Source organism: Camellia sinensis, chromosome 10, assembly GCF_055761805.1.
Source record: "Camellia sinensis isolate YWXY chromosome 10, ASM5576180v1, whole genome shotgun sequence".
In the NCBI taxonomy this organism is placed as follows: Eukaryota; Viridiplantae; Streptophyta; class Magnoliopsida; order Ericales; family Theaceae; genus Camellia; species Camellia sinensis.
This window is the reverse complement of record NC_138970.1, coordinates 83,619,041-83,644,194: the sequence shown is the minus strand read 5'-3', so window position 1 is coordinate 83,644,194 and position 25,154 is coordinate 83,619,041. Positions and strand designations below refer to the sequence as shown.

General features: G+C 41.4%; 1 protein-coding gene across 2 annotated transcripts; it reads right to left on the bottom strand.

Moving 5' to 3' along the window:
• Positions 1-4,465: 4,465 nt before the first annotated feature.
• LOC145788853 (nucleolar complex-associated protein 3-like) lies at positions 4,466-13,243 on the bottom strand. Of its 2 annotated transcripts, XR_014343314.1 has the most exons (7): positions 13,007-13,243; positions 11,826-11,993; positions 9,446-9,548; positions 9,158-9,322; positions 7,849-7,987; positions 6,342-6,381; positions 4,466-4,719 (listed from the first exon to the last, which is right to left on the bottom strand). XR_014343314.1 is itself a non-coding variant. In XM_082893406.1 (3 exons), exons 1-3 carry the CDS (start codon positions 8,002-8,004, stop codon positions 4,670-4,672), a joined length of 246 nt encoding a protein of 81 aa, XP_082749532.1. In that variant the 5' UTR covers positions 8,005-9,146; the 3' UTR covers positions 4,492-4,669. The 2 variants fall into 2 exon arrangements, 1 of the variants encoding a protein (XP_082749532.1); XM_082893406.1 differs by lacking the exons at positions 9,158-9,322; positions 9,446-9,548; positions 11,826-11,993; positions 13,007-13,243 and having other exon boundaries at positions 4,492-4,719; positions 7,849-9,146.
• Positions 13,244-25,154: the final 11,911 nt, after the last annotated feature.

The following is a 25,154-nucleotide window of genomic DNA, read 5'->3' as shown; positions in this document are numbered from 1 at the left end:
GGCGTCGCGGCATTGGCCGAAGTGCCACACAACCCTCATACTTTTGGATTGGGTTACCTACCCACCAAAGAGGACTAGATAAGGAAAGGAAAGGAGATGGCCGGAAGAGCCAGAGCAAAACAGATGGGGAAGCCCTTTGACTTAATGCACCGGCCCATTCAGGGTACCCTAAACGGACGCTTCGTCCGGGAGGGGGAGGACTTTCCGTTCTGTGGCTTCCCCGAGTCGTGGCTGAACGCGGAGAGGAAGCGCGTACCGGGTTTTGAGATTTTCTTTGACCTGTAGTTACCTGAGAATGACATCGCCGAAGGGCAAGCAGATCTATCGGCCGAGGCTGAGCAAAGTAAGGAAGTGCAGTCTGAGGACGCTGAAAATGAAATGGGGGTAGCACTGGCATGTCTACTTTCGGATCCTCCGATCGAACAGAAGTGCTTGGGGGATAACTCCTCGGTATGCATGATCGGGAACGAAACGGCTACGAGCCCACCGACAACTATTTTGGATGCATCCATCGCACCCTCTCTCGTCTGGCAATATGAAGAAGGATTTTTGTCCAGCAGCACCGGGTCAGGTAGTGAGCCGGAATCTGATTCCACCGAGTCCTGTGAGTCGGAATCAGGTTCCAGCTCGACTGAGTCTGAGTCCGGTATTCCTGGGGGTGATAACCCGGATACCACAGTCCTGTCTAGGTCGTCATTTTCATTTTCTTTTGATTCTGTTGTAACAGAAGAATCAGACGGCTTGGAAGTATCTAATGAGAATGATGTGGATGTGGTTTCTGAGTATTTTTCTGTGCCTTTGATTTATTGCTTAAATCAGGATTTTCAAAATTTTGATGAAAACGACGAGGAAGAAATTCCTCCAGTTTTGCAACGACTAATTGATCAAGAGCAGGAAAGATTTGTTAAACCCTTAATGGATGAAATCACTACTGTGAATATTGGTACTGAGAAGGACCCGCGGCTGGTCCAGGTCGAGTCCACGTTGTCTTCGGAGGAACACGAGTGCCTAGTCGCTTTATTAAAAGATTTCAAAGATGTTTTCGCGTGGTCCTACGAAGACATGCCTGGAATCGATCCTGAGATTGTACAGCACCGGATCCCTCTTGATCCCGAGGCCCGACCTATCAAGCAGAAACTCAGAAGGATCCGTCCTGATTGGGCCATTAAGATCAAGGAAGAGGTCACCAAGCAAATCGACGCAGGCTTCCTGCTGGTATCCGAATACCCGACTTGGTTGGCCAACATTGTTCCGGTGCCGAAGAAGGATGGCAGAATTCGGGTATGTGTAGACTTCAGAGATTTGAACAGGGCCAGTCCGAAAGACGACTTTCCCTTGCCGCACATTGATGAATTGGTGGATTTCACGGCAGGACACGCCTTGCTTTCGTTTATGGATGGCTTCTCAGGCTATAATCAGATAGTAATGGCACCCGAAGACTGGGAGAAGACTGCATTCACCACCCCGTGGGGTACATATTGCTACAGAGTGATGCCATTTGGGTTGAAGAACGCTGGAGCTACTTATCAACGGGCAGCAACCACGATATTGCATGATATGATCCATAAAGAGGTCGAGGTGTACGTGGGCGACATGATTGTTAAGTCCAAAGAAAGAGAGGGCCACTACACCGCCTTACAAAAGTTTTTTCAAAGGATCAGAGAGTTTCGGCTGCGGTTGAATCCCCAGAAGTGTACATTCGGTGTTACAGCGGGAAAAATGATAGGGTTTCTGATTACACAAAGGGGCATCGAGGTCGACCCTTCCAAAATCAAGGCCATCTTGGAAATGCCACCACCAATGACTGAAAAGGAGGCGCGAGGCTTTCTAGGTAAAGTGCAATTCATAAGACGGTTTATCTCAAAATTAACCTTGACTTGTGAACCACTTTTTGGTCTCCTGAAGAAAGGAAAGAAATTCCAATGGGACGGCCGATGTCAAGCAGCTTTTGAACAGATCAAAGAATATTTGCAGAACCCGCCCGTGTTGTCACCGTCAGAACCAGGAAGACCGTTGATATTGTACCTTTCAGTAACTGAGACCACTATGGGCTGCATGCTTGCACAAGAGTCAGAGGACAAAGTGGAAAGGGCCATCTACTATCTGAGCAAGAAGATGCTGGATTGCGAGACCCGCTACACTCCGCTGGAGAAGGCTTGTTTGGCCTTGGTATGGGCTACCAGGAAACTGCGGCACTACCTGTTAGCTCACTCTGTAATGTTGGTTTCACGCTTGGATCCCATTAAATATCTTTTCGAGAAACCGGCACTTACGGGTAGGCTAGCTCGTTGGCTGCTGTTGCTTTCTGAATTTGATCTGAAGTATGTAACACGCAAGTTAGTAAAAGGAAGAGCAGTAGCGGAGTTCCTTGCCGACCATCCGAGTGAAGGGGATGAAGCGGTTGAGTACTTGTTCCCAGATGAAGCCATTCTGCATATCGAAAATGAAACTTGGACGATGTACTTTGACGGAGCGTCAAACCAATACGGGTATGGGATAGGAGTGTTGCTGATAGCGCCGGACGATTCCCGTATCCTTTTAGCATTCAAACTCCGGTTCGAAGTCTCGAACAATGAAGCAGAATATGAGGCATGTATTGTTGGCCTAGAAGCAGCCCTAGAACTAGGGGCAAGACGGTTGGACGTCATTGGGGACTCGAACCTTGTTGTATCTCAAGCAAAAGGAGACTGGAAAGTCAAAGAGGAAAGAATGATAATTTACCACCAAACCTTGGATTTGTTAATTCCTCGATTTGAGAAGCTAAATTTCACCCACCTAGTAAGAGAGAACAACAGGTTCGCAGATTCACTAGCAACTCTATCTTCCACGATAGACATCCCGTCCGGAGTCCGGATGCGTCCAGTCATTATTGACTAGAAGTTTGCGCCAGCATACGAGTCAATTTCCACCATAGATGAGGCTCAGGACGACAACCCCTGGTATTACGACATTTGGAACTTCTTGGAAAAGGAGGCGTACCCACCAGGGGCAAATGCCAAGGATAAAAGGGCAATCAGAAGAATGGTTGTTCAGTTCATCATCTGCGGGGGTAAGCTGTACAAGAGAGGTCATCTGGGAATGCATAAGCTCTGTGTAGAAGCTGAAGAACCGAAGCGCCTGATGGAGGCCATCCATGGAGGAGAGTGCGGTGCACACATGAATGGAGTAATGCTGGCCAGAAAGATCCTCAGACAGGGTTACTACTGGTCTACCATGGAAGAGGATTGTATCGGCTTTGTTCGGTGATGCCACAAACGCCAGATCCATGTAAACCGTATGAACATCCCGCCGTCAAAGCTGTACAACATGATGTCCCCATGGCCATTTTCCGTTTAGGAAATCGATGTGATCGGAGCTGTTACCCCGAAGGGATCAAATGGGCATGAGTTCATCCTGGTAGCGATAGATTATTTCACGAAGTGGGTCGATGCCCAATCATACGCGGTGTTGAAGGCGTCGCACGTCGCAAAGTTCATCAGAAACAACATCATCTGTCGCTACGGGGTGCCAAACGAGATTATTTCGGATAATGGATCCCACTTTAAGAAGGAAGTGATTGACTTGTTGGAGAAATATAACGTGGCTTTTCATAAGTCATCCACATACCGGCCGCAAACTAACGGAGCAGTTGAGGCTGCCAACAAGAACATCAAGCATATACTGCGGAAGATGGTGGAAACTTACCGGGATTGGCCAGATAAGTTGCCGTTTGCTCTGTGGGGCTACAGGCACTACAACAAAAAATGTCTTTAGTGACAGACTGATTTTGTCTCCAAACATCAAAATTTCGTCACTAAAGTGATTTGTGACGAAAAAAATTTGGCACCACGTTCGTGTGGCCTATACGTCGTCACAAAAAGTACTTGGTGACGAAAAACAGTTTTGTCACCTATTTTTCATTTTTGGCGACAAAATGTTTCGTCTCCAAATGTTAAATTTTTCGTCCTCTAAAACACCAATTTCGTCACCAAAACTAAATAATATTTTATTTTAATTGTTTTTTGCGACGAAATATTTCGTCACCGAATATATTTTAGTGACGATAGTTTTCCTCACCAAAGATATGGATTAAGGTGACAAAAAAATTCATCACTAAAATGAGCAAAAAAAAAAAAATTTATTCAATAACAAAAAACATTTTGTCACCAAATATTTCAATTTAGCGACGAAATATTTAACAAATGTGACGAAATTATTTGTTTCGTACTATATCATTAGTGACAATTATTCGTCATGTTTTTTGAAAACTAATAGCGACATTTTTTATTTCGTTACTAATAAAAATTAAAAATTTTGAAAATAGAGACACTATTTTCTTCCGAAATTTTTTCTTTTCAGTAAAAATTCCCTACGCATTTCAATAACATGTTCAATAAAATATCTATTACAAATCAATACAAAAATCTATTCATTTTCATAAACATCACAATCAAATTTTAACACTATCCACAAAAATATAATATGAACTGCATGCGAATTATAAACATATCTCCTAATATCCACAAAAAACGTCTACTAATATCCATAAAAAACGTCTACTAATATCCACAAAAATATAATATCAACCGTATGCAAATTACCAAACACATCTCCTAATATCCAACAAAAAACATGTCTACTAATATTAACAAAAATAAAATATCAAGGGCGGATTAAACACGTCCATATTCTACCATCGGCCCTCCAAATTACCAAACACGTCCATATCAAATCTCGAATCTGCAAAAAAATGAAACACAAAAAAAAAAATGTTAGTTAGACAATTATTATCTTATCCATAACATATACAATTTAACATGCATTTTTGGAATTAGTTTTCAAACCGGGAGTCCCGTGCTAGTTCTGTAAGTTTTCACAACTCACATTGGTCCATCCCGAGGTGTTTGAAGTGTTTCCCGGGCCGTCTCGTAACTGTTGCACGATTTTGGCCCCCGAAAGCCTATTTTCAAGCTTAAGTGTGACAAAGTGTATTTTTGGACTTAGTTTTCAAACCGGGAGTCCCGTGTTAATTCCGTAAGTTTCCACAAATCACATTGGTCCGTCCCGAGGTGTTTGAGGTGTTTCCCGGGCCGTCTCATGGCTGTTGCACGATTTTGGCCTCCGAATGCCTATTTTCAAGCTTAAGTGTGGAAAAGTACATTTTTGGACTTAGTTTTCAAATCGGGAGTCCCGTGCTAGTTCCGTAAGTTTCCACAACTCACATTAGTCCTTCCCGAGGTGTTTGAGGTGTTTCCCGGGCCGTCTCGTGGTTGTTGCACGATTTTGGCTCCCGAAGGCCTATTTTCAAGCTTAAGTGTGAAAAAATACATTTTTGGACTTAGTTTCAAACCGGAAGTCCTGTGCTAGTTCCGTAAGTTTCCACAACTCACATTGGTCCGTACCGAGATGTTTGAGGTGTTTCCCGGGCCATCTCGTGGCTGTTGCACGATTTTGGCCTCTAAAAGCCTATTTTCAAGCTTAAGTATGAAAAAGTGCATTTTTGAACTTAATTTTCAAACCGAGAGTTCCGTGCTAGTTTCGTAAGTTTCCACCACTCACATTTGTTCGTCCCGAGGTGTTTGAGATGTTTCCCGGGCCGTCTCGTGGCTGTTGCACAATTTTGGCCCCCGAAGGCTTATTTTTGAAGCTTAAGTATGAAAAAGTACATTTTTGGACTTAGTTTTCAAACCAGGAGTCCCGTGCTAGTTCTGTAAGTTTCCACAACTCACATTGGTCCATCCCGGGTGTTTGAGGTGTTTCCCGGGCCGTCTCGTGGCTGTTGCACGATTTTGGCCCCCGAATGCCTATTTTCAAGCTTAAGTGTTAGAAAAGTGCATTTTTTAACTTAGTTTTCAAACCGGGAGTCCCATGCTACTTCCGTAAGTTTTCACAAATTACATTGGTCCCTCCCGAGGTGTTGGAAGTGTTCCCCGCGCCTTCTCGTGACTGTTACACGATTTGGGCCCCCGATGGCCTATTTTCAATCTTAAGTGTGAGAAAAGTGCATTTTTTGGGTTAGTTTTCAAACCGGGAGTCCCGTGGTAGTTCTGTAAGTTTCCGCAACTTACATTCGTCTCTCCCGAGGTGTTTGAGATGTTCCTCAGTCCTCCTAATGACTATTACACTATTTTAGCCCCCGATGGTCTATTTTCAAGCTTAAGTGTGAAAAGAGTGTCTTTTTCAACTTAGTTTTCAAACCGGAAGTCCCGTGCTATCAATTGATCTCTTTCAAGCATTTAAATTGATACTCACATCACTAATTGAACTCACAAATAAAGCTAAGAAGAGTTTACAAGAAAAACATTTGTTTCATAAGCTAAGAGAGAGGACATGCTGAATAAAAAGATAAGTGCAGTACATACCTGCACGGCTTTTTGTCTCCTGTTGAACTTTATCAATAACCTAGAAAACCGACGAATAACAACGCATTAGGTCAATTCAAACATTTAAAAATGGATAACAATAAAATGGTGATAGCTAGAGTTAAGACTAAGAGGAGCACGCCAAAAAGATAATAAATTATGACAATCAAGCAAATGCCTAGAGTTCAGAAGCAATAGCAGCAACATGATCAGGATTAGATTAAACATCAATTTGGAGCTTTTCTAACTGAACTTTGCTTCAGCAACTCTAACTGAGGTATTACTATAGTGAGTCTTTTTAAAAGATTTAAGAACTGCTTTAAGAGATTTGAGCTTAGAGACAAGTTGGTACATAGGACTAAAAATTAAAAAAATTGAAAGGCATATGATCATGTTTTGCTTCAGGCCTAACCATAACAATTCCAGGGCTGTGATCTGAAATACCCGGAGCAAAAAATGTCTGTGACTCGGTCAAGATGCTAAGCCGAGCCTCATTGACCAAAATACGATCTAGCTTTGTAAACAGAATATGTCCATCACTATCCTTCTTTGTTGTGAATATGTCCATCACTATCATTCTTTGAAAATGTTCATCTTTTCAAGAACATACACCACTCATCTACGTCTTGTGCTCATATTTAACATTTTCTCTAAAATGTAAGACACTAACCCCAACCTCTAAAAGCCAAACAATGCACAGCACCACAAAAACACAATCGGGAAAAAAAGTGAAGTACAAAGAACAAATATTCCCTTGAACAAGACATCTGATTCTGCAAAGTTGAGCGTGAACAAAAAAAAAAGAAATCAATCGGCTTACCATAGACAGTGTCTGACGGAAGTATGTAAACTTTTTATGAATACATGACATAAAACAGTGAATGGCAATGACAGTGTAATGTCCGATTTCTGTATTTGGACATAGCACCACTCTTTTAGTGCTGTACTCAAGTAGGTTGATATTGACAATACAAAATTCCATTCCAATATTGAACCAAAAAAAAAAAAAAAAAATACCCACACACTTCTCATTCTGCAGGCATAGGCATATAGGGTGTTTTTATCTACAGTCACATGTGAGGGCTTTCTATGTACAACCATTGCAGAACAGGCTGGTGCAAAGAGAGACACAAAAATAGATGCAAAGACACAAACTTCATACAGAGACAAGCACATGCACACACAACAAATATACAATAAGAAAAATAAAACAAAATACCTGATGGACACAAAGTCCTTCAAAACAATGAAAAGAGATGATGATAAACATAAGATTGGAACAAAACATAAAGGGGCTCATATCGTCTAGAGTCTTCTGGAAAAAAAAACAAAGTAGCACGCAACAATGTTCAGAAATAAACTAGATTAACCTTTATGATTTATACTCAATTCAACTTTTAATAATTCATGTCGAACCTAAATGATGCAAAACCAAGTTTATAATCAAAATTATGGATAGAGTGATAGGAACACCAATACACAAGCAACCAACTGGGAAATTAGATACCTCAATGGAATCAGGATGTAATTGGCAATCATAAACTTTCACATGCTCTGCAATCAATTGAACTGCCTCCACAATAGCCTCACCACCATGCTTTCCCTCATTTATAAAAAGAGACTTTATAGTGGCACAACAGAGTTTCCTGTCACCAAAAACCATGCAATCTTATGTGGCAAAAGATTTCATGCTGAGAATAAGTGCATCATTTTTTTACTTTTTCATTAAATTATAATATAAGGGCGAAGAGGGAAAGTTGAAACGTTAGATCCAACAGCACTAAGGCACAATACAAGCACCACCTTCAAAAGGGCCTAACTTTTGAAGGGGTGATGACACTTTAAATACTCATGGGAATCCTATACCGATGTTGATGTGAAAGAATCAGACAATTTTTTTCACTATGTTATAATACAATGGGGAAGGGACAACAATGAACAATAACCTTTACTTTTTATATAATTAAAATAAAAAAAAATTAAAAAGGAAAGTAGAAATCACAAGACATATTTTGCAGCATGCGAGAAAAAAATAATACCAAGTCAACTGTAGGTGTAGTTGAAGCAAGGTAATTTTGTTGGAGGAACCGCAAAGGCATTAAATCCTCACAAGCAATTATGGGGTTATGGCTACACTGGCAATATCAATGCATGCTTTGGAAGCTGTAATGTGGTTTCAACTAGCGTTATGGTAGATAGATACTGTAAGTTGGTGAGGAAAATCATGTGGACACGGGTAATAGAGTACCGTGGAATAAGGGGAGGTGATGGAAGTAAACCATTGATAACAATGATAGAAGCACACACAGTGTAAAGGTGGAGGTGGAAGTGGCAGAAGTTGCAAATGTTCATGAACATTTTGGTTCCAGAAGTTGAGATGTCTGATTGGGATCTTACCATCCACTATCACACCTTTGAAGTGGAATCCTCTTATTTAGCTGAGAAAAAGGACAAATTTTGGTCCCATATCACATTCATACCCCATTTATTCCCACTCACCCCACCTCATAGGATACACCATATGAAGGGGGAAAAAAAAGAAGAAAAAAGGCGAATTTCACCGCCATCATGAATGATCGAAATATCAAATTTGAGGACCACAATTTCAATAGTTGGAAGATGGTCCTACTGAAAACATACATGATCGGTATTCAAACCAGTGTCATAACTCTCATACACCCCAGCTTAAACCGAAGGCTAGTAAAGGTGCTAACGCACTAAAAGATGTTTAAAAAAAATGCTACACAGCATGTTTCCTCAATAACTGCCTGAAAATTTATGAAAATGGAAAATAAAGAATAAAGATATATCAAAACCTTACAACATCATCCGCAAAACTTATGTTCTTAATAACAGCAGCTAACAAGCTCTCACGATAGTTGAAGTGGGGAACTGAATCTAGCAAAGTACAGATACAACGAATAGCCACACGCTCAAAATGAGGCCTGCTGTTCTAAGGCTATCAACCTCTGCAAGTATCCCTGCACATGTACATACAGAAAAAACTTCAAAACAAGGAAGCAAATACCATAGCTAGAGTTCAAAGCTTAAATTAACATCAACACTCCATTTCCATTAGCCATTCACAAAGTGCCAAGCCGAACCTTGTATGTAGATAGGAGGGTGGATTCATAGTACCGCATTTTCTTAACAACCTTTGAAACAACCATTTCCTGCTCCTTCTCAGTGGGAAACCTAATTCGATAGCTGTAACACACATTCAAAAAATAGCAAAAGACTTGAATGGTAATGAAAACAGAAAAAAAATTAAAAAAAAATTTTAAAAAATAATAATAATAAGTTCATAGAACACTACACACAGAGCACTATGGAAGGAAACTAAAATGTTTTACCCAGGTATAATGTCTTTGAAAACAGCCAATAAAGACTTTAGCCCAAGGACTGCTATAGCATGATCTCCATCTTTAGAGATTTGCAGCATTTCTTTAAAGGCAATTATCAACAAAGCATGAGATTTAAAGACTTTAAAAAATTTATTTAGAATTTTACTCAAAAAATGTTCCGTTCAAGTATGTTAATATTGACTCGGTAGAGTACAAATTGTATATGTATATTAAGCAGAGTAGAACTGAGTTTGTGAAAATGACAATTGGAACTAGGAGGAATGTAATAAATGTGCGAGGGAGAGAGGCAGTGGTTATACTACTTCAAAGCAAAGACGCAACAGTGGTCAAACCAACCATTAAACTCTTATCAGTCACATCAAAAACCTACCCTGCTCGCTAAATCTCAGTCGATCTCCGCAATATCCATTATTACTATTTGTGTCCCCTGCCGATCAATTACAGAGACAGAGGTGATTTCTATGAAGTTTCTCTCAAACTCCTTAGACTCATAGTTTGTCTCGACTACAATTATTAAGTTCAACTTGTAATCAGTTCGATTGAATTCAAAATCTCATAACTTGAGTCAGCTTGACTCAAGTAAATTTGATAAGATTTTAAACCAAATTTGAAATTTCACTATTTGATTTAAATTTAACTCAACTCATTTATTGTTGTAACAATTACCATGTGTGCATCATGGAGGAACACAAATTTATTCAACAACTCTTTCAATCACAAATTTTAATGATGAAATAATTTTGAGTTAGGCTTCTGTCCATTCTATGTATGGACTGGAGATCAAACTCAATATTGAGTTTGTAAGTGAACAAAATTAAACTTCTAAAGTATAGCAGACATAGCACAATTTGAGAGTTCAGACTAAACTCTCTAGTCCATACCCGGACATTTGTCGCCCAAGCCACCTTAGAGCAATAGGTTTCAATGTGATCACGGTTCGTCCATCCATAGCTAGAGTTTTCAGGTAATTGGATTGGGAGTGTCCACCCCTACGCTAGAAGGACAAAAAAATAAAAAGTTTATATACTTTCATGATCCACTTGCTGATCAAGAAGTGAACTGTTGAATCTCCCTACATAATCAGAATAATTTTAGTTCCTAGTTGTGGACCAGTGAGTAGGTCAATGGTAAAATCAACACGTCATGAGCGCTGAAACCATGAAGAGTACATTTCACAAGTAACTGACAAATTCTTAATCACTTTACACCGTCCAAACTAAACCCCCCATCCCCCACAAAAACAAAAAAGAAACATGACAAAAAAATTTTCCAAAATTTATGGAAATAAAACATATTGTTGCGGAGTCAATATGGGTACACTGCACAAGTTTCCTATGCTTTTGAGGTCAACTAAACAACACAAAAACAACACTTCGTTTATGCCTTCGTTTACAAACATCTCAACCTTGTACTACACTGTCTGAAATTACATACCGGCATGTCAACGATAATCAAAGGGCTACAAAAATATACATCCTCCGTCCCAAAATAATAGTCTCTTTTGGGAAATCTAACTTTTTTTGATAGTATAGTTATTGCACTTTAAAAAAATTGATTTTTCAAAATTATCATTTGATAGTATATTTTTTTGAGAGATATCAATTGTCATAATTGTACTTTTTATGTTATTAATGAATTTAAAAGAAGGGTAAAATAGGAAATTCGTATTACTTTTGTTCTTAATTTTTGAAAGGGGACTAATATTTTGGGATAATAAAAAATAGAATAAGGGACTAATATTTTGGGACGGAGGGAGTGCTAAATTTCATAGCATACTGAATAATTCCAAACCAATTCCCAAAATGAGGTTCTACAGTAGCATCTGATCGATGTCTGAAAAGGGTCCAACGGGCAATCCTCCAATCACATTTTAAATTCTATGCCTTTTCTTAACAAGTGCTCTTTTTTATAATATGTAATTACCAATTACATATAGCAGGATCAAGGAATAAAATACCGAATAAAAGGATATATCACAACTTAAAAAATATGAATATAGATAAATTGGAGAAATTTATATAAATATTGAAACCTATCAATGTATCAAGGTCTTGAAAATAAGGATGTATCGCCAATATTGATGATATTTATAACAACAGTTTAGGATTTATTACTGTACCTCCTTCCGATTGAAAATGCCAACAGCAAGAGCAGCAGATGCATTTGTTTTAGTGAAAACCTCCGAGAAGTGTTCAAACTGCTCCTGCACCACTACTAGCGATCACAGGGATGTTCACAGCATCTGAGATCAGCTTTATAAGATCTTTATGGAATCCTTTCCCTTGATCTGAAAGGAATCAATTAAGCAATAACCTTAGAAATGAAAAACTAGTTTGTCAATGCAAATAATACAATTCAACTGATGGAACTGAAAAAAGAATGACATCCTCAGGACATGAAGAGATGAGTCCAATGGTACTGGAAAATAACCCATCAATGATTTTATCAGTGGATCCAAAAGATAGCTTCATAAGATAATGAACTTCAAATAAGACCATGCTTTCAAAGGCAATTATCAACAAAGCATGAGATTTAAAGACTTTAAAATGCCGTTAGATCCTTCAAGTTCAAAAATAGAACAAAATCTGGAAAAGGAAAGTAAATGACAAATAATTCAAGCATATCAACACTAACACAATGACTTTATAGGAAAGTAAACTTAAGAATGAGTTGATCCTAATAAAACCTCTAGAGCTCTGTACGAAAGAGTAACAATCTGTGGAACAAAAAAAATAACAGATGCAACAAACAGAAAAATTAAAGAGCATAAATGCATAGGGAATGAAACTGAGATTTATCCACCAGACAATTGACATGTACAGATTGATAAATCAGATTTTATAATTATCCAATCCTGCTGCTCAACAAAAATAAAATAAAAAAATAAACAAAACAATGAAGAAAAAATTAGCCATTGTGGCATTTTATCAAACACCTAGTAGACCCATAATCAGAAGCAGGAGACTTTACTGTGTGTAGAATCACCAATAATTCATTCACTTCAATGATTATATTGGGTAGAATATAAATATCATAATTAGAATACATAACATGCTAATCATTCTATTTTCTATATTTTTTCCCCAAATTAAAATCATTCAAGTTGTTCATAGAACCCTTTAAAGTAGAGAAGTTTTGGAGATGTTAGAAGTAACGAATGGAATGACTTTAATCTCAACTTAACAATGAATTCCATTTACGCAAACATGTCCGAAGACAGAGTGAGGGTAGAGAATGAGAAACCCAGAGACCTGAACAGAGAGAGGGGTAGAGAAAGAGAGAGAGAGACAACAAACTGACCTGGAACTCACGGTGGTGCTGTAGCTTGATGTCGGTGCAGGATGAACTCACGGTGTGGAGGACGAACCGTCCTGACGATGGAGGATGAACTCACGGTGGTGGATGAACCGTCCTCACGATGGGGTATGAACTCACGATGGTTCTCTGTTACAGCTTTGTGAAGGAACTATAGATAGATTAGGGCACAAAGTTCTAATCAAGGAGATGAAAAGTTTTTTTGGGACTGAAATTTTGATATTATTCAATTTAGGCGCTAAATCAAAAAAAAATTTGGCGCTGTAATTTTAGGTGCATGTAAAGACATAGAAAAATATGAAAAAAAATAAAAATAAATCATAATTGGGTAGTAATGTGAAAATATTCTCACTAAAAAATAAATTTAGGTATTTTATGAAATTTTGTAGTTACCAAATTTGCAATTTGTTGTAGTGAGAGAGAGAGATATAAAAGGAAAATTGATAAACACATACACACACAAACAAAAAAAAAAAGGAAAAAATTAATAGTCTATTTTTTTTCATTACAATCCAATTTGTCAAAATTTTCCATCCAAAATTAGTGACAAAATAATTTCCTCACTAAAAGGTCTCAAAATATTGAAAATTATTAGTAATGGAAATATATTTCTCACCAAATAATCTTAAAATATTTAAAATCAAGTTTTTTTTTTTTAAATGTAAAATTAATGGTGACGAAAATATATTCCTTACTAATAATTTTATAATTAATGACAAATTTTTTTCTCACCAAAAGTTTTAAAATTTTGATGCCACTCGGAGCTTGGAAAAGTGAGAAGAGGGAAGAGGGAGCTCAGAAAAGCGAGAAGAGGGCAGGGGAGAGAGAGTGAGGCGAAAACAGGCCGCGAGAGAGAGAGAGAGAGAGAGAGAGAGCGCCGACTGGTGACGTGCGGGTTGACCGATGCGATAAAGATGAACGGACGGTGTGAAGGAGATATATGAGTGAGGGAGTGACAGAGAGAGATATCTATGGTTCAATTTTATTTTTTATTGATTTTAAGCATTTGGAGACGAAATTTGGTTTTCCTCTCTAAAAATAATACATTTGTAGACGAAATTATTTCCTCTGTAAAATTTTTTACAATGGTGACGAAAAATTTCGTCTCAAAAAATGGCACCTAATCTTCAGCCAAATTCTCCAAGGGCGGGAAATTGTTTTGTGACGAAAAATAAAATTTAGAGACGAATAAAATTTTCGTCACCTATTGTTTTGTTTGATTTTAAGCATTTGGTGACGAAATTTGATTTTCGTCTCTAAAAATAATACAATTGGAGACGAAATCTTATTTTCATCACTAACATGCATATTTGGAGACGAAATATTTTTTCGTCACGCGTTTTCGTCACCATAGACCTTTTTTGTTGTAGTGAGGACTTCAATTAGAACTTCTACCGGAGCGACTCCTTATTCATTGGTTTATGGGATGGAGGCCGTTCTACCTATCGAAATTGAGGTTCCGTCCTTACGGGTATTGGCTGAGTGTCAAATAGCCGAAGCAGATTGGCAGCAGAGCAGGTTTGAGGAACTCATGCTCTTTGACGAGAGAAGACTGAAAGCACTGTACCACGTTCAAAGTTATCAGCGCAGAATTGCCCGGGCTTTCAACAAGACGGTTAAGTCCAGAAATGTAAAGGAAGGGGATTTGGTGCTCAAGGACAACCGAGCTCCCATCCACGACCCAAGGGGCAAGTTCAGACCCAATTGGACCGGTCCCTACATCATCAAAGCTATCTGGTCAGGTGGAGCTGTGGTTCTGATGGACCTAGATGGCCTGGAATTTTCCCAACTGATCAACATGGACAAGTTGAAGAAATATTACCCTTGAGAGGCTCGCTAGGCCGAAAACCCGAAAGGGCGACCCAGGCAAAAGTTAGAGCACAAAAAATTAGAAAATATAAAAACTGAGCTCGCAAGGCTGAAAACCCGCAAAGGGCGGCTTTGGCAAAAGTTAGAGCGCAAAAGGAGAGTGAAAATACTCGAGCGAACCTAAGCCTGAACTACGTAAGGCTTGATTCCCATCTTTGGGATACGTAGGCAACTTCATCTTGGAGTTCATCCATAACACTTCCCCGATCAACTTTGTCCAATTGATCATCTCGGCCATCTTTGTCTATTCAGCATTCAAGGGTTCGGTTATGATCTCCGGTGCAGTACTTTTCAGACTAGGGGCAACTTTCCGTTGCCATGCAGTGCCACGGTACTCTTCAGACTAGGGGCAACTTTCCAGTCGCAGGGATCCGGGGTTGTGCATCTCGGTGACAGATCTCAGGCGTGTCCAGTTCTGATCCACGTCGAAAACAATTTTGAGAAGTTTTAATAAAAGCTGACTTTGTTCAAATTAATCTTTTTACGACTAAGACCATTTTTGGACCAAAGCAGAAAATTTTCAGTGCCACAACCTTCAATTTCATTGATTTCAAAACAGAGTTCTCCTGCTCTTGCATACAATCGAAGTTGCTTTTTATTACATTCATAAAGAAAATTTGAAAGTACTAGTAAAGCAATAAATCCGGGGCATAGTCAAGTCAGGTGCTCCTGCGCCCCCTCCCAGAGCTAGTCGAAGCCTCTGATGCCAAGGTGGGCCCGACCTGTGCCTCCTCATTAAGCCAATCCAAGCACTCGTCAGACAAAGTGCAACTGAAAGTAGGAGCGGGGGCCAGGAGTTCTCTCATCCTCCACGCGGTGGCCTGCCAAGCAAGCTGCGCGCCTCGGGCTGGGAATGCAGCAGGATACTCTATCCCCTCTGGCGGGCAGGTCTGATCATGGCCAAATTGGCGTCGAATCCGAAATGGGAAGTAGAACACACAGTGAGTGAGACCAATCAATTGAATCCCAGTCTGCCGGGGCATATTGTAACTCATTGCCGGAAGGCTCAGCCAAGGACACCGCCAAACGATACGGTCTGCGGACAAGCGACACATCCAAGCGAACCACCAACCTTCATCCAGGGCATTGACTAGACGGTGCCAGAAGAAGTAGCCGCGAGCAGAATACGCAGGGCAAGAGTCCACAACCTGCAGTTTATCCATCAACCATACCTGGGGAGGGATGAAAAATGAGAGAGTAAAGAATAGAGAGATGTACGAGGAGAGAAAAGCGAGAATAGGGTTTTGTGAGAAAAGACCGAGCTTGAGGGCCGAGTGATATGAGCAAATACATATGCGAGATTGGGTGGGAAACATTACCTGTAGTAGTAGTGGACTCCCTGCTAATCTGGTCGTCTCATGACGATAAAAGGCGTCTAAGCCCATTAACGTCTCAGCCAGAGTCATGGCAATGCAGTTCTTGCCCTCCTTCAAGCCTTGGGCAACCTCAATCAGCCGAACACTAGACCCTCCAGAGCCTGAGACGAATAGAAAATGGGATAGCATGCACAAACAGAGGGCATGTCGCCGGAAGCCTTGCCAATGATGGTTGTTGCGATCACCAACATCAGAAAACCGATCGATCAAACTCGGAATGTCCAGTATCCCGTCACAAATCAGAGACCGAGCGTCACGCATGCTGAGTCCACACATTCGCCCTAAGGATTGGGCATGGCCAAAATTGAGTCGGGGCAGGAGCTCCTCGTCGCGCTCGGACTCCATTAAGGCTCGGAAATCTTCAAAGGTAGGACATATCTCTTGCCCCGCGAAGCTAAAGACATGCGTCACCGGATTCCAAAACCTCGTCGCGGCATGAAGAAACGGAAGGTGCAACGATGTACGACCCAGAATGAATAGTGCATTTATGCCGAAACCCCAGAAATTCAACTTTTCTGAGCCATCCAAGCTAGCAATCCAAGCTGTGAGATTTTGAGCAAGAAACTCTTCCATTAGAGCAAATCAGTGTGGAATTGAGAAAAACTACGAAGCTGGGGTCTTTTGTAGAAGATAAGGTTGGGTGGAGGACAGGTGTCAACATTCTGGTGATTCCCTCATTCATAGCCGGCCGACCAAATATTATGCCGACCGGCCATTATACTTTGCCGACCGAACAAATTTATGGCCGATGGCCATTCCTTGTAGCCGATGGCCTCTACCCCTGGCCGATGGGCTTCCTCCTGGTCCCCCGAGCTGTTTATGCTAGGGATTGGGGAACTCCACCACCTCCGATCCCTCCCCCGGTGGTCGATTCTTGCGGAGTCACACCTGTCTGCTTATGAAGTCATTGAACATTTGCTTATCGAGTTGTATTTTACACTCTTTGAGCTTTTGATTTGTCTATCGAGTTGTACTCACACTTGTTTGGTTATATCATGCCTTTGTTTCGCTTATCGAGTTGTAAGTCGGTTCACTACCTGATTATTACGATGCAAGTACTCAATGTTCAAAACAGGTTCAACTTCGTTCACTTTGTGAAGTGGTACCTTGCGATGCGATGCATAGAACATTTACAAATGCAACATCTTTTGAACAAAATGGTTGTTTCATTCCCGTCACGCGTTTTGCAAAATGTGAAATTTTGAGAAAGAACTAAAACCTGCCCGAGGCAGTGCAATGTGCTTAAACTACCAGTAAAAAGGAAAGTAAAGCATAGAATGGCAGGGTAGCAAAGTGTCGGAACTGATACTAATAAAACTCCCCTTTGCGGTCAACGCACCTTCCGTACCTTTGTTCGGGTTAACTACATGGTTTGGCACCTTCATTACTGAAAGACCATGCGGGGAAGCGCACTTTTGAAACGTGGATCTTCGAGTTGACCTCAGGCTACAACTTCTGCGAGTGATGCTCGATACGTACGAAGAATGTCCCTTCCCGTATCCTTTTCATGTCTTGAGATTCCCACAAATCGCTTCAACTACGCTGTGTTACAGTATTTTACACCCTCCCTTGCATTATGAATGATATGCTCTCACTCACATGTGTTCAAGTTTCTCTTTATACACTTTACTTGCGTAGACCGCATGTTAATTACATTACCTGCGTAGACCGCATGTTTGTAATCCATTTCATTACTTGCGTAGACCGCATGTTAATTACATTACCTGCGTAGACCGCATGTTTGTAATCCATTTCATTACTTGCGTAGACCGCATGTTAATTACATTACCTGCGTAGACCGCATGTTTGTAATCCATTTCATTACTTGCGCAGACCGCATGTTAATTGCATTACCTGCGTAGACCGCATGTTTGTAATCCATTTCATTACTTGCGCAGACCACATGTTAATTACATTACCTGCGTAGACCGCATGTTTGTAATCCATTTCATTACTTGCGTAGACCGCATGTTAATTACATTACCTGCGTAGACCGCATGTTTGTAATCAATTTCATTGTTTGCGTAGACCGCATGTTAATTACATTACCTGCGTAGACCGCATGTTTGTAATCAATTTCATTACTTGCGTAGACCGCATGTTAATTACATTACCTGCGTAGACCGCATGTTTGTAATCAATTTCATTACTTGCGTAGACCGCATGTTTTGCTTGCGTAGACCGCATGTTTGTAATCAATTTCATTACTTGCGTAGACCGCATGTTTTGCTTACGTAGACCGCATGTTTGTTCAAATTTCATTACTTGCGTAGACCGCATGTTTTGCTTGCGTAGACCGCATGTTTTGCTTGCGTAGACCGCATGTTTGTTCAAATTTCATTACTTGCATAGACCGCATGTTTTGCTTGCGTAGACCGCCTGTTTGTTCAATTTCATTACCTGCGTAGACCGCATGTTTTGCCTGCGTAGACCACATGTTCATAATCATTTCATTACTTGCGTAGATCGCATGTTTCGCTTGCGTAGACCGCATATTTGTTCAAAAATTCATTACTTGCGTAGGCCGCATGTATTGCTTGCGTAGACCGCATGTTGGTTCAAATTTCATTGCTTGCGTAGACTGCATGCTTATGATCAAATTCATTGCCTGCGTAGACCGCATGCTCCACTTACACATCTGTACCTTCACAACCTTGTTATGCTCCCCACTTGCTTTGTGTTGTCACGCATTCCGAGTACACTATTATGCATGTTGCTAACGATATTGTACCAGTTAAGTTTGTTTTCTTTGCAGGCACGATATTGTATGTACGGTTCATTTGAGGCTGGTGCAACCAGACGAGCCGCACAAGTATTGTATCCTCCGAGTGAGACGTATTGAGAATTACATAATTCTCTTACATCCCTTCTGCATTGTAGTGTAGTTCGGTGTATGCTAGCTTAAAATTGTCGCATGTATGCTTCATTACAGCTTTCTTCGCATGATCATAAGTTATGCTCGGCTTCGTGCATTGTCTTGCATTTTGCCCCTGCCTTCGGGCACATACCTTGTTTGTCTTGTATGTTTGTCTGAGTCTTCGGCCTTGTCAAAAATGGGTCGTCTCTGGGCTTTGACATTCACTCCCGTCATTGTTATGACTTTCGAGTTCTATCAAAGAGGGGCAACTGTAGACACCCCATTTTCGACCGTCCTTAAGACTTGGACGTCACCATTGGAACACTTGGTGATTACCCTTGTTTGTGTTCGTTTGGAGTTCCCGGAGGTCTCGGCTACGCGCCTTGCCTCAGGATCTTCGAACTCGACTGTTTAGTGTCTGGTTTTGCACCAAACACTTGTGTTTTGCCTTGGAGGGGCAGGGAATGCCTTGTGAGGCATCCCCACACATCACCGGCCATGGCCAGAGGCCATCGGCTGGTTTTTGTCTCCGTCGGCAATATATATTGCCGGCCGGCACTATTTATCGCCGGTCGGCACTATTTTTTGTCAAAATGGCAATTTTGAGGAGCCAACTACTGTTCATCTACTTTATGTAGATATTTTGTGCCAGCTATGATAGCTGGCACCAACTCTGCTACCCTCCATACACGTGTATGGAGGGATTTCCCTCTAAGCAAGCTTGTTGTGTAAGCTTTGCAAGAGGGACTTCTATAAGAGGAGAGGTCTTCTCCTTGTTCTAGGTTAGAAGTTTTGAAGGCAAAACCAGAGCTTATACATATAGATACACCCTCTCTCTATATTTCCCTCTCTTTCCTCCCTTGTGTGTGTTTCTTGGCCTAAAAGTGTGCTTTTACCTTACTTTTGCACTAATACACACACCATTACACCTTGCTCCAAGATTGAGGACTTTTGAGGGTTGATTCTTGAGTTTTGGGGCTGTTTTTGATCAAAAGAAAAGGGTTGCATTGGCTGTTCTTGAGGTGTGCTTCAAGGGTGAGCACTTTGATTTAGTTTCCCCAAACCTGCATTAGTCTTTTACCTATCTTGCTTGCTAATTTAGTTTTTGTGCATAACATAAAAAAGGCTTATATTTTCATGCTTAAGAACTTTCATTAAGGGTCTTTTCTGGTTTGAGTTCAAACTCACCCTCTTAGGCCTTATTTGGCCCTTTTGTTGCCTCCTTGGTAAGGCCTTGTTTGCTTAAGTGTTTTGGTCTTCTCACCACTGAAAACCAGTGGATTTTCAGTGGTGAGGAAGGTGGTTTGAAGTCTTGCATAGGGGAGAGACACCCCTCTCCCTTCATTGTCGTATTTCCTTGCATTTTGGCTTAAAGGGTAACATGCATGCTTGATTGGTTTTGCCCCTTTTTCAGAGGTTTTTGGTTGTTTTTAGGTCATATGTGATCTCTGTTTTTGGTCGGATTTGTACCCCTTTGCATGCTTAACATACTTGCTTTACATTCCTCTATTTGGCCTAGAGATGCATCTTGTGTTTAGGCCATGATTCTTGCATGTGTTAGCCTAATTTCATGAAGATATTGGCATTGTTTTACCATGTTCAAGGTCTGTTGGCCATTTGTTTTAGCCATGCTTGCCATGTTTGGTGTCCTCTCTTTGTGTTTTGGCTTGTAAGCCTTGAGCATCTTGGCCTCTAGTATGTGTAGCTTGGACCATCTTCATGCATCTCATTGGGGCCACTTTAGCTGCCATGTTAGGAGCTTTTGGAGTCCATTTTTGCATGTAAAAATTCTGTTTTTTAACTTATCTAATTCATGCCATGATTGGTCATATTGATAGAAGTAAAGTGGCCCTTTTTGTGCCTTAGCCTTAGGACCATTGGCTTGCATGTTGGTATGAGAGTTTGTCCATCATTTTGGGCACTTTTTGGCACTGTTTTGAGGTGAATTAAGGTCTGCCCCTTTACCATTTCAAGCCACCATTGCATGTTTGTCTCATGTTTGTTGCATGGTTGCTTCATTAGGTGTTGTAACATGATGACCCTATTGCTTAAATTGTCCATGTTTGCATTGCATTTGCATCTTGCTTGCATAGCATTGCATATTTGCCATAATAGTTGCATGGCATTTGGCATGCCTTGCATAATTAGTATCATGTTGCATTTTGAGCCATGTGAGCATAACATGCATTGCATTACTTGGTTTGGGGTGTCAAACCAAGTGTGAGGGTTAAGGAGCGTTCATACTATAAGTGATGCAACGTGCCTTAACTCTCGATCACCGGGACCTTTGACTTCGACATGATAAGGCCTTGGTCCTCATTTGTGTGTTGCATGCATTTTTACATCAAATGGCAAGCTTGATCTCTTGGGCTATCATGCACAATTGATGGCTCGAGGATCGAGGGCCATGCTTCCCTGAGTTCAACACATGATGGGAAACATGACCAAGCTCACATGTGCCTGAAATCCTATGCCATATGCTGTCTGTCCTCTGTTGCTGTCAAAACTGTCTTCTGCAGGAAGTTTCTGCCGACCGGCATAATTCATTGCCGACCGGCCATTGGTGAATGGCCGATAACTCCAAAAGCAGCTGATGGAAATTACATTTGGCCGGTGGGAATTTCCTCCAGCCGGTGGTATTTTGCAGCATGCAAGGAACCTGTCCTAGGGCTTTGGCAATTTTCAGAAAGACAGGGCAGTATAAACAGAGGCGGCAGTGGTATGGTACGGGTTTTCCAGGCGAGTCGGGTTTCGAGTATACATCATTCGCGCATCCCGAGGCGGAGGCTGCGGCCACCCTTCTCCTTTTTTTTTGCATTCTTTCTATTAATTAATTAGAAATTCTGTAATAATTAATGTATTTGTTATTCGGTCTGTAATATTTATTTGTACCCTCCGAGTGAGGGCAATTGTGTAATAAGTGTGGGTGAGTGTGTTCATGTCTTCCAGCCCCCATTTCTTTCTCCCTTTTACTTACCTGCTTTGATGGTTAGTAATAGGTCATGTTTAAATCAGCATACCTTATGCTATGCATGCGTGCATCCATGCATTTGTCTCGCACGCACCAGGCTCGGTACATCATGCTAACTGCATTTGTACTTCAATCCCAAATTGAATACGTGATAGTTGTAGCATTTCACGTACCATGTTTAGGTTAGCCGAGCCTATCTAATTGCATCCTGTATGTGTTGCATTAGTCAATTTGACATGAACTAGGACCACGTATGTTTGCTAACTAGTTTATTGTTTTGGCGCGGAGTACATTGTAAGTATTTATGTTTTAACATCTCGCATGAGTGTGAATGCTATCATGACAGCATGTTTTCCATGTGGCTAGATGCTTATGTGATAAACTGTTTGAATGCCTGTGGGTGAAGGTTGGATTGTCTGAGTTGGAAAAACTCGTTGAAATCCGTATTTTAGCCTACTTGCGAGTAGCAAATTCCAAAACATTTTTCCAAAACAAACGGATATGCAATGCTTATTTCCAAATTAGGCAATCTAGTCTATACTTGTTTGTTGCGCGCATAATATAGTAATTCTAGGCTAATAACTGGAATAAGAACACATAACGTTTTTAAAAACGGATATCACGGTCAGTAGAGGCCGATCTTCGGATCGGGCGAGAGGGGGTGCTCAAAGCTGACCTTCCCCAATCGTACCCTAGCTCCCGAGCCGAGACAACTCCGGTGATGACGGACATGTGGCCTTTGGCGCCGAGTCAGGGTTTCCTAAATTCCCCCATTTAAAAATATTTAGGTGGCGACTCTGTATCTGGCAAAGCAGTCCATGTTTGGTACTTCTTTTGAAAAATCTGTTTCTCAAAATGATTTGCCGGATTTGGACTCTTTGGTTCAGTTTAAGAACCGTGACACAAATCGAGTCTGAACTGTAGCGGGGTCCCTCGCGGGCGCGTCTACACCGTGGTTGCACCAAGTAAAGGCAGTTTCATCCACCTTGCATCAGATGGTGAAATACCCCCATGTGAAGGGAGTAGCCATCGTTTTAGGGAATTCATCGATCCATCCACCGCTAGAGGTGTCTACACCAGTCCTGGAAATTGAGCACGGTATGGAGGATATGTTCTTATTCGATTTCACTCTGGCTGAGGCCTGGGTCGTGCAAAACATTTTGGCTGTTAATGAGGGGGTGTATGTTAATGCTCAATTAGTATACCTCGTGAACAAGCTTCAACACATCCCCAGGATAGGATTAGGATAGAGCGGCCGAAAGGGCGTTGCAGCATTGGCCGAAGTGCCACACAACCCGCATACTTTTGGTTTGGGTTATCTGCCCACCAAGGAGGATTGGATAAGGAAGGGTAAGGAGATGGCTGGGAGAGCCAGAGCAAAGAAGGCCGGGAAGCCTTATGAGTTAATGCACCGACCCATCTAGGGTACCCTAAACGGACGCTTCGTCTGGGAGGGGGAGGACTTTCTATTTTGCGGCTTCCTGGAACCATGGTTAAACGCGGAGAGGAAGCGCGTGCCTGGGTTTGAGATCTTCTTTGACCTGCAGTTATCCGGGGATGACGTTGCTGAAGAGCAGACGGACCCATTAGCTAAGGCTGCGCAAAGCAAGAAAGTAGAGTTTGAGGACGCTGAAAGTGAAATGGGGGTAGCGCTGGCGTGTCTACTTCTAGATCCTCTGATCGAACAGAAGTGCTTGGGGCATAACCTCTCGGTAAGCGTGATCGGGAATGAAACAGCTGCGGGCCTACCAGCAAACATTTTGGATGCATCTATCGCATCCTCTCTCACTTGGCAGTATGAAGAGGGATTTTCATCAAGCATCACCGGGTCAGGTAGTGAGTCAAAATCTGATTCCACCGAGTCTGTTGAGTCAGAATCAGGTTCCAGCTCAACTGAGTCTGAGTCCGGTATTCCAGGGGGTGATAACCCGGATACCACAGTCTTGTCCAGGTCGTCTTTTTCTTTCTCTTTTGAGTCTGTTGTAACTGAAGAATCGGACGATTTGGATGTGCTTAATGAGAATGATGTGGCTGTGGTTTCTGAGTACTTTTCTGTGCCCTTGATTTATTGCATTAACTCAGACTTTCAAAATTTTGATGAAATCGACGAGGAAGAAATTCCTCCGATTTTGCAATGCTTAATTGAACAAGGGCAGGAAAGATTTGTTAAACCCTTAATGGATGAAATCACTACTGTGAATATTGGTACTGAGGAGGACCCGCGACGGGTCCAGATTGGGTCCACGTTGTCTTCGGAGGAACGTGAGCGCTTAGTCGCTTTATTAAAAGATTTCAAAGATGTTTTTGCGTGGTCCTACGAAGACATGCCTGGAATCGATCCTGAGATTGTACAGCACCGGATCCCTCTTGACCCCGAGGCCCGACCCGTTAAACAAAAACTCAGAAGGATCCGCCCGGACTAGGCTCTCAAGATTAAGGAAGAGATCACCAAGCAAATTGACGCTCATTTCCTGTTGGTATCCGAATACCCAACTTGGTTGGTCAACATCGTTCTGGTGCCGAAGAAGGATGGTAGGATCCGGGTATGCGTGGATTTTAGGGAGTTGAATAGAGCTAGTTCGAAGGACGATTTCCCCTTGCCGCATATCGATGAGTTAGTGGACTTCACAGAGGGGCATGCTTTGCTTTCGTTCATGGATGGCTTTTCAGGCTACAACCAGATAGTGATGGCACCGAAGATCGAGAAAAGACTGCCATTTGGGCTGAAGGACGCTGGAGCTACATATCAACGGGCCGCAACCATGATATTGCATGACATGATCCACAAAGAGGTTGAGGTGTACATGGACGACATGATTGTCAAGTCCAAAGAAAGAGAGGGCCACTACACCGCCTTGCAAAAGTTCTTTCAAAGGATCAGAGAATTTCGATTGCGGCTGAATCCTCAGAAGTGTACGTTTGGTGTTACAGCAGGGAAAATGCTGGGGTTTCTGATTACATAGAGAGGTATCGAAGTCGACCCTTCCAAAATCAAGGCCATCCTAGAAATGTCACCACCAAGGACTGAAAAGGAGGTGCGAGGCTTTCTGGGTTGCAATT

Coding starts and splice junctions, on each gene's coding strand:
- LOC145788853 (XM_082893406.1), bottom strand. CDS start 8,004: ATGGTTTTTGGTGACAGGAAACTCTGTTGTGCCACTATAAAGTCTCTT. Junction 6,382..7,848: donor TACATCCTGATTCCATTGAG/GTATCTAATTTC, acceptor TCGGTTTTCTAG/GTTATTGATAAAGTTCAACA. Junction 4,720..6,341: donor GGAGACAAAAAGCCGTGCAG/GTATGTACTGCA, acceptor ATTTTTTTGCAG/ATTCGAGATTTGATATGGAC.